General features: G+C 44.0%; 1 protein-coding gene across 1 annotated transcript in view; it reads left to right on the top strand.

Moving 5' to 3' along the window:
- Positions 1-15068, top strand: part of LOC124776499 — a 185515-nt gene that overhangs the window by 35838 nt on the left and 134609 nt on the right. The window contains exon 5 of the mRNA XM_047251520.1: positions 2805-2996. Coding sequence (XP_047107476.1) covers positions 2805-2996 — 192 coding nt within the window. The remainder of the gene's footprint in view (positions 1-2804; positions 2997-15068) is intronic.

Raw genomic sequence — 15068 nt, 5'->3', positions numbered from 1 at the left:
ATAGTCATGGGGGACTGGAACTCGACAGTAGGAAAAGGAAGAGAAGGAAAAGTAGTAGGTGAATATGGAATTTTGCACAGAGCATAATCATGAAAGAAGGTTGTGTATGTGGAAGAGGCCTGGAGACAGAGGAAGGTTTCAGATAGATTATATAATGGTAAGACAGAGATGTAGGAACTAGGTTTTAAATTGTAAGACATTTCCAGGGGCAGATGTGGAATCTGACCAAAATCTATTGGTTATGAACTGTAGATTAAAACTGAAGAAACTGCAAAAAGGTGGGAATTTAAGGAGATGGGACCTGGATAAACTGACTAAACCAGAGTTTGTACAGAGTTTCAGGGAGAGCAGAAGGGAACAATTGACAGGAATTGGGGAAAAAATACAGTAGAAGAAGAATGGATAGCTTGAGGGATGAAGTAGTGAAGGCAGCAGAGGATCAAGTAGGTAAAAAGACGAGGGCTAGTAGAAATCCTTGGGTAACAGAAGAGATATTGAATTTAATTGGTGAAAGGAGAAAATATGGAAGTCAATAACTGAAGCAGGCAAAAAGGAATACAAAAGTCTCAAAAATGAGATTGACAGGAAGTGCAAAATGGCTAAGCAGGGATGGCTAGAGGACAGATGTAAGGATTTAGAGGCATATATCACTAGGGATAAGATAGATACTGTCTACGGAAAATTAAAGAGACCTTTGGATTAAAGAGAACCACTTGTATGAATATCAAGAGTTCAGATGGAAAACCAATTCTAAGCAAAGAAGGGAAAGCAGAAAGGAAAAAGGAGTATATAGAGGGCCTATACAAAGGCAGTGTACTTGAGGGCAATATTATGGAAATGGCAGAGAACATAGGTGAAGATGAAATGGGAAATACAATACTGTGTGAAGAATTCGACAGAGCACTGAAAGACCTAAGTCAAAACAAGGCTCTGGGAGTAGACAACATTCCATTAGAACTACTGATAGCCTTGGAAGAGCCAGCCCTGACAAAACTCTACCATCTGGTGAGCAAGATGTATGAGACAGGTGAAATACCCTCAGACTTCAAGAAGAATATAATCATTCCAATCCCACAGAAAGCAGGTGTTGACAGATGTGAAAATTACTGAACTATCAGCGTAATAAGTCACAGCTGCAAAATACTGACACAAATTCTTTACAGACAAATGGAAAAACTGGTGGAAGCTGCCCTTGGGGAATATCAGTTCGGATTCTGTAGAAATATTGGGACATGTGAGGCAATACTGACCCTACCTCAAGGAAAGGTAAACCTACACTTGTAGCATTTGTAGACTTAGAGAAAGCTTTTGACAATGTTGACTGGAATACTCTCTTTCAAATTCTGAAGGTGGCAGGGGTCAAGTACAGGGAGCAAAAGGCTATTTAAAATTTGTACAGAAACCAGATGACAGTTATAAGAGTAGAGGGGCATGAAAGGGAAGCAGTGGTTGGGAAGGGAGTGAGACAGGGTTGTAGCCTATCCCTGATGTTATTCAATCTGTATATTGAGCAAGCAGTAAAGGAAACAAAAGAAAAATTAGGAGTAGGGATTAAAATCCAAGTAGAAGAAATCATAACTTTGTGGTTTGCCAATGACATTGTAACTCTGTCAGAGACAGCAAAGGACCTGGAAGAGCAGTTGAATGGAATGGACAGTGTCTTAAAAGGAGGATATAAGATGAACATCAACAAAAGCAGAACAAGGATAATGGAATGTAGTCTAATTAAATCAGGTGATGTTGATGGAATTAGCTTAGGAAATGAGACACTTAAAGTAGTAGATGAGTTTTGCTATTTATGGAGCAAAATAACTCCAAGTACAGAGGATATAAAATGTAGACTGGCAATGGCAAGAAAAGCATTTCTGAAGAACAGAAAATTGTTGACATTGAGTATACATTTAAGTGTCAGGAAGTCTTTTCTGAAAGTATTTGTATGGAGTGTAGCCATGTATGGAAGTGAAACATCGACGATAAATAGTTTAGACAAGAAGAGAATAGTAGTTTTCAAAATATGGTACTACCGAAGAATGCTGAAAATTAGATGGGTAGATCACGTAACTAATGAGGAGGTACTGAATAGAATTGGGGAGAAGAGGAATTTGTGGCAGAACTTGAACAGAAGAAGGGATCGGTTGGTAGGACATGTTCTGAGGCATCAAGCGATCACAAATTTAGTATTGGAGGGCAGTGTGGAGAGGAAATATCATAGAGGGAGGCCAAGAGATGAATACAGTAAACAGATTCAGAAGGATGTAGGGTGCAATAGTTACTCAGAGATGAAGGAGCTTGCATAGAATAGAGTAGAATCCGGAGCTGCATCAAACCAGTCTCTGAACTGAAGACCACAACAACAACACCAGCAAAAAAGCTATCTACAGAAAAATTCACATGTAATGTAAGTGAAAATGGTCCTTTTCATACCATTTCATTGTTTGTTGATTATGGCAACTTCTTTTCATTTGGTTTCCTCTCTGGAAGTTCTCATAATTGTAGTAACTAAGTAATACACAAGACCGGTACAGGTACACAGATATGCCTTTATTCATGAAGCTCTAAACATAAACAGAAAACAGAGTCTCGTGAATCCCTATGTAATACGACACAGTACACAGATGTGAATGGTACACTGGAAGGACATGAAAGAGGATCAGTTAGTGCTGCTCCATGCATATATGTGAGAATCACCAGCAGACGGTGCAGTGGAGACTTCACCGTGTGCACAACTCCCATAGGTGGCCTCCAGTGGCTGGCCTCCACTTTTGGCAGCTGATTCAAACAAGCAAGTGTACTCACTCTCACAGGCACTAGTCGCAGCACACTTCTCCCTCTCGCAACATGGTCATCCAGGTGATGGAGGAGATGCTGGCAGCCCAACAAGAGACACATCCATTGAATTTGGATCGGTGGCAGCCAGTGCAGATGAAAGGTGGGATGATGTTCCAGGTGGTCACTGGAGCATCGGGCCAGAATACATGGGGAAATGCCCAAGGGTGGTGGGCCCACACAGCACCTGATGACAGCATCAGAAAGGTGGGTGCCATCATCATCTCTTCATTGTCATCAGCAGTCATGTCCCAATGTCAAGGATAAGGGGCTGGACCCAATGGCAATGATGGCTGAGGCGATGATAGCAAGGGGACAGGTGGAGCCAGCCTGACCGGAACAGCAGGCTGCAGTAATGGATCCAAAGCTGGAGATGAACCAGTGTCCCATGCTGGGTAGCTGGAACCCCACAGCACTGTACTGGGATGGGGGCACTTCCACAGCAGTTGATGAGGCAGAGGATTGCAGGGTGGGGTGCATTGATGAGGACTGCACCCACAAACCACTAGCTTCTGGTAATGAGTGGGGACACAACTGATCACAGTGATGTGTCACCAGGCCATTGTCCATATGATCATCATGAAGGCAGCATCCCCAGTGGCAGACACTAGTGGCTGGTATGGATTTGAGCTGGCAACCAAACCCTTATGCCTACACTGGTGATCTGGATGCAAAGCAACCAGATGAACCTGACTGTGGCAGGTGAAGCACAGGTCACAGAATGTGGAGGAACATGCTTGGCTGCCAGCCTTGTAGTATCACAGGTGGGCTTCATTACCCCATAGGCAAGAAGTGATAGGTGATCAGAAAATGAGAGTCAGGTGTCATTCAGCGATAAATCCACAACAAACATCTTCATTTGGGACTTGAATGTATGCACTAGTAGTTTTGCCTCACTGTTTGGTTCAGGGTGGAATGGCGGAGCCGTAACATGGTGAAGGCCATGACAGGACAAAACAATTTAAAGATGTGAGAAACAACTTGGGGCCCGTTATCAGAAACTAAGAAACAAGTCAACTCCTCAATAGAAAAAACCCTCAAAAGAGTATGAATTGTGACCTCATCCAATGTTGATGCAGACCAGAGAATGTAAGGAAACTCGAAAAATGCATCCACACCAGGAGTCAATAGTAATTCAATAAGGGGCCCGCAAAGTTTACATGAACGCATTTAAATGGCTGTGTGGAGCAGACCATGGGGGACACAGATGCCCTGGGGTGCTGCCTGTTGTGAGGCACACTGCTCACAAGCTGCAACAAAACAAGCAATTTCGCATCAATCTGTGGCCAAAAACACAGGTCTCCTAGCTAAATTTTCAGTGTGTAAAACTGCCCAATGTCCCTGGTGGAGATGGCATAGAACCTCATGCTATAACACAATAGGAAAGACTACTCTGAGAGAGGTGTCTTCCAGGGATAACAGCAATACACATTCAAAAACAGAGAGGTCATACCTTAAGGAAAAAGAGTTGTACAGGTTGTCTGAAGCCTGACATGGTGGTTTATGTGGCCAACCCTGTTGAATAAACCAAACCATCTCATGCAGAACTGAGTCAGTGACAGTGGCAGCTGCTATGTGCCAGCTCGTAATTGGGAAACCCTCGATCATGGCATGCATTTCACTCAATATGGAAACAAAGCAATTCTTCATGATCATAGTCTGAATCAGGATCCACAGGAAGATGGGAGATGGTGTCCACATTGGCATGTTCAGACATAGGTTGAAAATGAATTGCATATTTGTAGTGAAACAAGAACAGTGCCCAGCACTGTAGTGGTGTGTTGCCTTGTGAGGCAAGGAAGTGTGAGGATTAAACAAGGAAACCAAGGGTTTATGGTTAGTAAAAAGGTGAAAAACCATGTAATTCCTTGAGAGCATAAACTACAGCGAGAGCCTCTTTTTCCACTTGATAGTAACTCTGCTAACCAGAGTAAGAGATTTAGAGGTGAAAGCAACAGATCATCCAGAGCAGTCAGTATATCGGTGCACTAGCATCCTGCTGAGGCCATACTGTGAGGTGTTAGTTGCCAAAACTATGTGCTGGTCCAGAAGTACATAGTTAAACAAGGAGAAAGGAGTGGTTTGGGTACAACACTTTGTACTACTACTACTACTACGTGATCAGGCCCAGTGGACCGCACGCATCCTCAAGTTTCCTCCTTCACTGTATTCTGTCCATTGCTGCTATCCGCCATTCGTCTACATCTATTGACACTTGGTTTAAATCTTCATGGAGTCCATCCCTCCAACACTTCTTGGGTCTCCCTGGTGGTATCTTTCCTGTAGGTGTGAAATCCAGGAGCTTCCGAGGCCATCTGTGATCCTCCATCCAGGCCACATGGCCGGCCCATTGCATTTGTTTGGCTTTGACAGTTCCTGCTATGTTGGGCTGCTGGTATAGTTTCTCAAGCTCTTGGTTGTATCTGATCCTCCATTCCCGTGTATCTGCATCCAGAACTGGACCAAAGATCTTCCAAAGCACTTTTCTCTCAAAAACAAGGAGCTTATGGAAGTCCTGTTTCCGGATACTCCATGTCTCACAGCTATATAGAACAACAGGCTGGATCAGGATTTTGTGCAGTCGAATCTTGAACTGTCTGGAGAGAGATTTGGACCGAAGCAGTTGCTCTAGGCTGTGGTAAGATCAGTTTCCTGCTTGTATTCTGGCATTGATCTCTGCTTCACATGACGAGTTCTCAGTGAAAAGTGCCCCTAGGTATTTCAATTCTTGCACTCTCTTGTAGGAATGGTCCCCAACCTGCAGTGATTGTAGATGATCAGCAGTCTGACAATGACCACGCATCATAACAAGGCACTCTGTCTTGGCTTCATTTATGTTTAGCCCAAATTTGCTGGCAGCCTCCTTTAGTGCTTTGGTCATTTGCTCCAACTCCTCTTCCGACCTAGAGAGTAAACAGATGACGTCAGCATAGGCTAAGTATGCCAGTCTCTTTCCTTCAATTTCAATCCCTTCGTTCTCTTTGAAGGTCTACATCTACATCTACATTTATACTCTGCAAGCCACCCAACGGTGTGTGGCGGAGGGCACTTTACGTGCCACGGTCATTACCTCCCTTTTCTGTTCCAGTCACGTATGGTTCGCAGGAAGAACGACTGTCTGAAAGCCTCTGTACGTGCTCAAATCTCTCTAATTTTACATTCGTGATCTCCTCTGGAGGTATAAGTAGGGGGAAGCAATATATTCGAAACCTCATACAGAAACGCACCCTCTCGAAACCTAGCAAGCAAGCTACACCGCGATGCAGAGTGCCTCTCTTGCAGAGTCTGCCACTTGAGTTTGCTAGACATCTCCATAACGCTATCACGGTTACCAAATAACCCTGTGACGAAACACGCTGCTCTTCTTTGGATCTTCTCTATCTCCTCCGTCAACCCGATCTGGTATGGATCCCACACTGATGAGCAATACTCAAGTATAGGTCAAACGAGTGTTTTGTAAGCCATCTCCTTTGTTGATAGACTACATTTTCTAAGGACTCTCCCAATGAATCCCAACCTGGCACCCGCCTTACCAACAATTAATTTTATATGATCATTCCACTTCAAATCGTTCCGCACGCATACTCCCAGATATTTTACAGAAGTAACTGCTTCCAGTGTTTGTTCTGTTATCATATAATCATACAATAAAGGATCCTTCTTTCTATGTATTCGCAATACATTACATTTGTCTGTGTTAAGGATCAGTTGCCACTCCCTGCACCAAGTGCCTATCTGCTGCAGATCTTCCCCCATTTTGCTACAATTTTCTAATGCTGCAACTTCTCTGTATACTACAGCATCATCTGCGAAAAGCCGCATGGAACTTCCGACACTATCTACTAGGTCATTTATATATATTGTGAAAAGCAATGGTCCCATAACACTCCCCTGTGGCACGCCAGAGGTTACTCTAACGTCTGTAGACGTCTCCCCATTGATAACAACATGCTGTGTCCTGTTTGTTAAAAACTCTTCAATCCAGCTACACAGCTGGTCTGATATTCCATAGGCTCTTACTTTGTTTATCAGGTGACAGTGCAGAACTGTATCGAACGCCTTCCGGAAGTCAAGGAAAATAGCATCTACCTGGGAGCCTATATCTAATATTTTGTGGGTCTCATGAACAAATAAAGCGAGTTGGGTCTCACAAGATCGCTGTTTCTGGAATCCATGTTGATTCCTACAGAGTAGATTCTGGGTTTCCAAAAACGACATGATACACGAGCAAAAAACATGATCTAAAATTCTACAACAGATCGACGTCAGAGATATAGGTCTATAGTTTTGCGCATCTGCTCGACAACCCTTCTTGAAGACTGGGACTACCTGTGCTCTTTTCCAATCATTTGGAACCTTCTGTTCCTCTAGAGACTTGCGGTACACGGCTGTTAGAAGGGGGGCAAGTTCTTTCGCGTACTCTATGTAGAATCGAATTGGTATCCCGTCAGGTCCAGTGGACTTTCCTCTGTTGAGTGATTCCAGTTGCTTTTCTATTCCTTGGACACTTACTTCGATGTCAGCCATTTTTTCGTTTGTGCGAGGATTTAGAGAAGGAACTGCAGTGCGGTCTTCCTCTGTGAAACAGCTTTGGAAAAAGGTGTTAAGCATTTCAGCTTTATGCGTGTCATCCTCTGTTTCAATGCCATCATCATCCCGAAGTGTCTGGATATGCTGTTTCGAGCCACTTACTGATTTAACGTAAGACCAGAACTTCCTAGGATTTTCTGTCAAGTCAGTACATAGTATTTTACTTTCGAATTCCCTGAACGCTTCACGCATAGCCCTCCTTATGCTAACTTTGACATTGTTTAGCTTCTGTTTGTCTGAGAGGTTTTGGCTGCGTTTACACTTGGAGTGAAACTCTCTTTGCTTTCGCAGTAGTTTCCTAACTTTGTTGTTGAACCACGGTGGGTTTTTCCCGTCCCTTACGGTTTTACTCAGCATGTACCTATCTAAAATGCATTTTACGATTGCCTTGAACTTTTTCCATAAACACTCAACATTGTCAGTGTTGGAACAGAAATTTTTGTTTTGATCTGTTAGGTAGTCTGAAATCTGCCTTCTATTACTCTTGCTAAACAGATAAACCTTCCTCCCATTTTTTATATTGCTATTAACTTCCATATTCAGGGATGCTGCAACGGCCTTATGATCACTGATTCCCTGTTCTGCACTTACAGAGTCGAAAAGTTTGGGTCTGTTTGTTATCAGTAGGTCCAAGATGTTATCTCCACAAGTCGGTTCTCTGTTTAATTGCTCGAGGTAATTTTCGGATATTGCACTCAGTATAATGTCACTCGATGCTCTGTCCCTACCACCCGTCCTAACATCTGAGTGTCCCAGTCTATATCTGGTAAATTTAAATCTCCACGTAAGACTATAACATCCTGAGAAAATTTATGTGAAATGTATTCCAAATTTTCTCTCAGTTGTTCTGCCACTAATGCTGCTGAGTCGGGAGGTCGGTAAAAGGAGCCAATTATTAACCTAGCTCAGTTGTTGAGTGTAACCTCCACCCATAATAATTCACAGGAACTATCCACTTCTACTTCACTACAGGATAAACTACTACTAACAGCGGCAAACACGCCACCACCAGTTGCATGCAATCTATCCTTTCTAAACACTGTCTGTGCCTTTGTAAAAATTTCCGCAGATTTTATGGTTCAAATGGCTCTGAGCACTATGGGACTCAACTGCTGTGGTCATCAGTCCCCTAGAACTCAGAACTACTTAAACCTAACTAACCTAAGGACATCACACACATCCATGCCCGAGGCAGGATTCGAACCTGCGACCGTAGCAGTCGCACGGTTCTGGACTGCGCGCCTAGAACTGCGAGACCACCGCGGCCGGCGGCAGATTTTATCTCTGGCTTCAGGCAGCTTTCTGTACCGATAATGATTTCAGCTTCGGTGCTTTCTATCACCGTTTGAAGTTCCGGTACTTTACCAATGCAGCTTCGACAGTTTACAATTACAATACCGATTTCTGCTTGGCCCCCACATGTTCTGACTTTTCCCCCCATCCTTTGAGGCTGCTGCCCTTTCTGTACTTGCCCGAGGCCATCTAACCTAAAAAAACTCCCAGTCCACGCCACACAACCCCTGCTACCCGTGTAGCCGCTTGCTGCGTGTAGTGGACTCCTGACCTATCCAGCGGAACCCAAAACCCCACCACCCTATGGCGCAAGTTGAGGAATCTGCAGCCCACACGGTCGCAGAACCGTCTCAGCCTCTGATTCAGACCCTCCACTTGGCTCTGTACCAAAGGTCCGCAGTCAGTCCTGTCGACAATGCTGCAGATGGTGAGCTCTGCTTTCATTCCGCTAGCGAGACTGGCAGTCTTCACCAAATCAGATAGCCGCCGGAAGCCAGAGAGGATTTCCTCCGATCCATAGTGACACACATCATTGGTGCCGACATGAGCGACCACCTGCAGATGGGTGGACCGTACCCTTCATGGCATCCGGAAGGACCCTTTCCACATCTGGAATGACTCCCCCCAGTATGCACACGGAGTGCACATTGGTTTTCTTCCCCTCTCTTGTTGCCATATCCCTAAGGGGCCCCATTATGCACCTGACATTGGAGCTCCCAACTACCAGTAAGCCCACCCTCTGTGACCGCCCGGATCTTGCAGACTGAGGGGCAACCTCTGGAACAGGACAAGCAGCCATGTCCGGCCGAAGATCAGTATCAGCCTGAGACAGAGCCTGAAACCAGTTCGTCAGACAAACTGGAGAGGCCTTCCGTTCAGCCCTCCAGAATGTCTTTCGCCCCTGGCCACACCTCGAGATGACCTCCCACTCTACCACAGGTGAGGGATCAGCCTCAATGTGCACAGTATCCCGGGCAGCCACATTCGTAGACCGGTCAGGGGATGTGTGGGACGAGCTGGCCATCCCTGACAAACCCCCATCTGGACGCCCACAGTGATGCCCATTGGCAACAGCCTCAAGCTGTGTGACCGAAGCCAGCACTGCCTGAAGCTGGGAGCGAAGGGATGCCAACTCAGCCTGCATCCGAACACAGCAGTTGCAGCCCCTATCCATGCTAAAAACTGTTGTGCAAAGAACGTCTGAACTAATCTACAGAGAGCACAAACAATTCGACACAAAATTTAAATGGTTATTAAAATACAAGATTGCCTAGTAAATGCAGTAATGCTGCTACTTGTGCACTGCTGACACACTGCTCGGCGGTGGAAGGAGACTACACGATTTTACACTATTCAGGTACTAAATCGCGATGCTACAACTCTCAAATACTACAATATGCCCGAAATTTATGAATTAAACAATGCAAATACCAAAAACACGCAACAAAATTCAGAATTAAACTACGTAACAAATAAGTGAGCTAAGAGTATACGACTTGCTGCTGCAGCTGCTTATCCAACAGCGGCAGGTCTCGCGTTCAATCTCCTCGAGGGCAAAGTTGAACAGGATAGGGGACAACCCATCTCCTTGCCTGAGTCCTGTCACAATTTCAAACTCCTCAGTTATGCGATTTCCCATCTTCACCTTTGCACGTATTTTATTCAGACAGATCTTTATCAGATTGATGAGTTTCTCTGCTATGCCAAACTCCCTTAAACTGTTGAGCAGGCTCTTGTGATGTATGCAATCATAGGCCTACTTAAAATCAACGAATAAAATATGCAAATCTTTACCATATTCACCCAGTTTCTCAGTGAGCTGCCAGAGACTGAAGATGTGATCTACTGTTGACTGTCCTGGCCGGAAACCTCCCTGGTACTCCCCAGTCACCGATTCTGCCACTGGCTGAATTCTATGTATGAGGCAATTGGACAGGATCTTATAGCAGATGTTAAGCAGGGTGATTCCTTGATAGTTGTCACATTTCAGTTTGTTGCCCTTCTTATGTATTGGACAAATCAAAGCTGTTTTCCATTCTCCTGGTAGTTCTTCTTTGGTCCATATTGCCTGTATCAGTCGGTGTATTTTTTCTGCAAGTTTCTCTCCTCCTGCCAGGATCATTTCAGCCTGTAGCCCATCTTCACCTGGACTCTTATTCTGTTTAAGGTGTCTGATTCTGGTTTTTATCTCATCCAGGGTAGGTGGGGGATAGTCTGCATCGGCTGTAATTGGGTACTGGAAATCAAACTGCAGTTTGGGTTCATCACAATTTAGCAGCTGTCGAAAGTACTCTTTCCATCTCTCAGCTATGTCACTATCGTTCATCAGGATCTTATCACGGGAATCTTTGACAAATTTCTGCTTGGCCTGGTGACCTTTGCAGAGGTACTTCACCCTCACAAACATTTCCCTAGTCTTTTGTCCTCTGAAGTCTGTTTCTGCTTCAGTGATGGTATTCCTTATGTATTTCCTCTTTCCTCTTCTCAGAATTGCTTGTGTAGTCTTTCGGACCTCCTCAAATTGTGCTTTGGCCTGTGCCAGATTCGTCCCCTTCAGCCATTTGTTCCTGGCATCCTTTCTCCTTTCCAGGGCATCTGCACATTCCTTTCCAAACCAGATCTTCCTGCCCACTGGGTTTCCCATGAGGGTTTCCTTCGCTGTATCCCTATCTGAACTCTGGATGTTTCCCCACATTAGTTCGAGGTCCTGATTCACGTCCATTTCACTGAGTGCTTAAAAACGGTTACTAAGTTGCAACTGGTATTTGGTCTTTGTTGCCTCATCTTTCAGTTTCTCCACATGGTACCTTTCCACTCTTTTTAACTTAGGCCCTGTTCTTCCTTTGTATGCTTAAACAGCCTCTGATCAGGAAACGATCACTCCGACCTTCGGCACCCCGCGCTGTCTTAACTTGTAGCACCCATCTCTTGGCTCTTAGATCAATGGCAACATGGTCTATTTGATTTACAGTTCTCCCATCTGGTGATACCCAGGTTCCTTTATGTATGTTTTTCCGCTGGAAGTTTGTGCTGTAGATGAACAACCCTAATGATGTAGCGAAGCTGATGAACCTAACTCCATTGTCATTGCTTAGGTTGTGTAGACTGTGCCTACCTGTTGTGTCTTGGAATATTTGTTCTTTCCCAACCTTGGCATTCATATCACCAAGGAGGATCCTCAGGTGTCCATTTGGTATAGCGTCCATCACTGCCTCTAGCTGTGCATAGAACTCGTCTTTCAATTCACATTCGCTCTCCTCCGTGGGAGCATGACAGTTCACAAAAGTTGCCTTAATATGCTTTACGTCCAGTGTTAGAACAGATATTCTTGGGTTGACTGAAACGAATTCTGAAGCATTAGTGACCAACGTCTTACTGACGCAGAAACCAGTGCCTAACAGATGACCTCGTTCACAGGCTCCATACAGAATTGTACAGTTTTCAACATCAATGCTCCCAGCAACGTCCCACCAGATTTCTTGCAGTGCAACTAGGTCTAGTTTGTACCTCTGAATTTCCTTGACCACACTAGTGGCAGCTCCTGTCTTGTACAGACTCCTTACATTCCACATTCCAAATCATATACTGTTTCTTTGCCATTGACTTCATCTATTTTTGTCAGTAATGTTCCGAGGCTTACTTGTAGTCTTGAAAGCATGTTTAATTTTTTATGGAGAGAGGATGCTGGCCTCTCATCCAACCTGAGGTGTTACCCTCACAGCTTACAGGACTGCTGGCTTTTCTTAAGGGGTGGGCTCCCGTCAGGAGTTGGGTTATAAGTAGAAATAAGAAAATTGGAAAGATGCCCTCAGGCCTTGAAACCTAATACCGTAGGGGTTGAAAAATGAAGAGTTGGCCAAGGGAGTCTGACAGGGAAGGAGAAGGAAGGAGTCTGACACAAGTAAGTGGAAGCAATGTCAGACTCAGCTCAGGTCCCCGCGGTCGCCACCTGCATACTTCTAGCTGAAGTCCCTTTGTAGGGATATGAAATAGAATGACCGCATAGGCTCAGTCATGGGTAAAGCCAGTGGTAGTCTTCAGCTTATTGGTATAATTTTGGGAAAGAGCAATCAGTTTACAAAGGAGATTGCTTATAAATCACTTGTGCAATTGGTTCTAGATTATTACCCAAGTGTGTGGGAAACATACCAATAAGACTAACGGGGGATATTGAACATATACAGAGCATGGTCACAGGTTTGTTTGAACCATGGGAGAATGTCACAGAGATACTGAAGGAACTGAACTGGAAGACTCGTGAAGACAGACTTAAACTATCCAGAGAAAATATATTAACAAAGTTTCAAGAAATAGCTTTAAATGATGATTCTAGGACTATACCACAATCCCCTATGTATCGCAAACATAGGGATTGTGAGGATAAAATTGAAATAATTACTGCACATGCACAGAGGCATTCCAATAACCATTCCTCCCACACTCCATATGTGAATGGAATGGGAAGAAACCCTAATAACTGGTACAGTGGGATGTACCCTCTGCCATGCGCCTCATGGTGGTTTTCAGAGTATAGATGTAGATGTAGGAGGAGCCTATGACAACAGTATTATTCAGATAATTAATGCAACCAAGGACAGGCATAGGCAATTTCTCTAAAAATTGTAAGAAAATAGCAGGGCTGCTAGCCACACTAAAAGGGAGGCGCAAGTATTGATAGAGACCAAAAGGAGACCAGAACTCACTGAGACTTTTTGTCCACAGGAAACTGCAGATATGTTTCAGACAAATCAATTTTAGAAAAGTACTGGCCACCCAATATTTTCCACAAGAGTTCCTCCTGGTGTAGGAGAGGATACATATCCACAATTGAATGTACATTGATAATAGTACTGAAGTCACCACAGAGGTGAAGTTTCCTCAATGGTTTCTAAACTTCAGCCAGCAGAGACAACCATTCACTAGTCACAGCAGGTTGCACCACTCGTAGAGATTGAAATCTGTCCAATTCTGCTTTCACTTGATGTTTCAAGGTGACAGGAATAGGACACAAACGACAACAACAAGGCCAAACCATGGACTTCTAAGATATATGAGCATGAATATTTCTATCAGACTTATACCTTCCGAAAACAAGTCTGGACACTCCTTACACAGCGTTTCCAACTGAAAATTCAGTACCTGATCGAACAAAAGGTGAACAGTGTTGCTGAAAGAAAATCTAAATACCTGAAATGTGTCGGTCCAGAACAAGTTCTCAATACCGGCATCAGCAACCACCAAAAATGTAATGGAGCAAACCACTGACTTATAAGAGTCAGATGTTGTAAATTGTTCCAACAGTGCAATGTTCTGTTCGTTATAACTGACCAGTGTTGTGTGACTGGAGTCAATCTTGGTGAGCCTAAACTCACATAGGTTTGAGAATTCAGTGAAGTCACTGCCAGACCTGTATTGAGCTGCAGCCAGATCACTTGACAAAAGACACTTAAATTGATAAACAACTTGGGAGAAGTCACAAGATTTTGATTCACACAGTTTACTATCCATGCCCATATCTTGAGCAACCTTCACAAACAATACATGGAGGCGATGTGGCCTTTCTTCTGGTGAGCATTAAAAGTAGCTCAGAACTTAGGGCATGCCAAATGTTTGTGCTGGACAAAACAGAAGGGACAAGAGATGGAAAAAAAGAATATTGATTCATGAAATGTTTGTGCTGGACAATAAAGAAGGGACAAGATGGAAACAGAGAATGCTGATGCTGGCACTGTGATGGTTGCAGATGCTTTGGCTGGCCTTGCTCAGCTTGGCACTGGGCTTACGTGTTTTCCACTGCCACTGCAACTCCCTCACATAAGCTATTGGTTGTCATAGTGGGCACATCTTGTGACACTTCTGTTACATTGCTGCAGATGTCAGTTCGATCACTCTGTGTACAAGAAGCTTCAAAACACAGTGGAACGGTACTCTGTCTGTTAGCAGAAGCTGACAAAGTGGTCACAGCCAAAGCTAGCTTTTCAGTCAGTGCTGGTAGCATGCCATCCATAATGAATAAACCTAATGAAACCACACTTAAAGTATGCACACACAGGAAGCATCCTATCCTCATCACCAATTGCATATAATCAAGTAATACATGAGACCAGTCCAAGTAATACAAATGTGGCTTTATTCGTGAAGCTCTAAACAATAATGGAAAACAGACTCTCATGGATCCACAAATAACATGCCATGGTATACAGATGTGAATGGTGCAGTGGAAGGATATAAAAGAGGAGTTAAGCTCCAGCTCTCGGCTGTAATACAAGTGCATCTACAGAGCAGCAAGTTAAGTGTTTATCCTTTTCTGTGTTTTCCATGAAGTATATTTATTAAATTTCATACATGTTTCTCAGTAT

Source organism: Schistocerca piceifrons, chromosome 1 (assembly GCF_021461385.2).
Source record: "Schistocerca piceifrons isolate TAMUIC-IGC-003096 chromosome 1, iqSchPice1.1, whole genome shotgun sequence".
Classification (NCBI taxonomy): domain Eukaryota; kingdom Metazoa; phylum Arthropoda; class Insecta; order Orthoptera; family Acrididae; genus Schistocerca; species Schistocerca piceifrons.
This window is presented reverse-complemented; position numbering and strand designations above follow the sequence as displayed.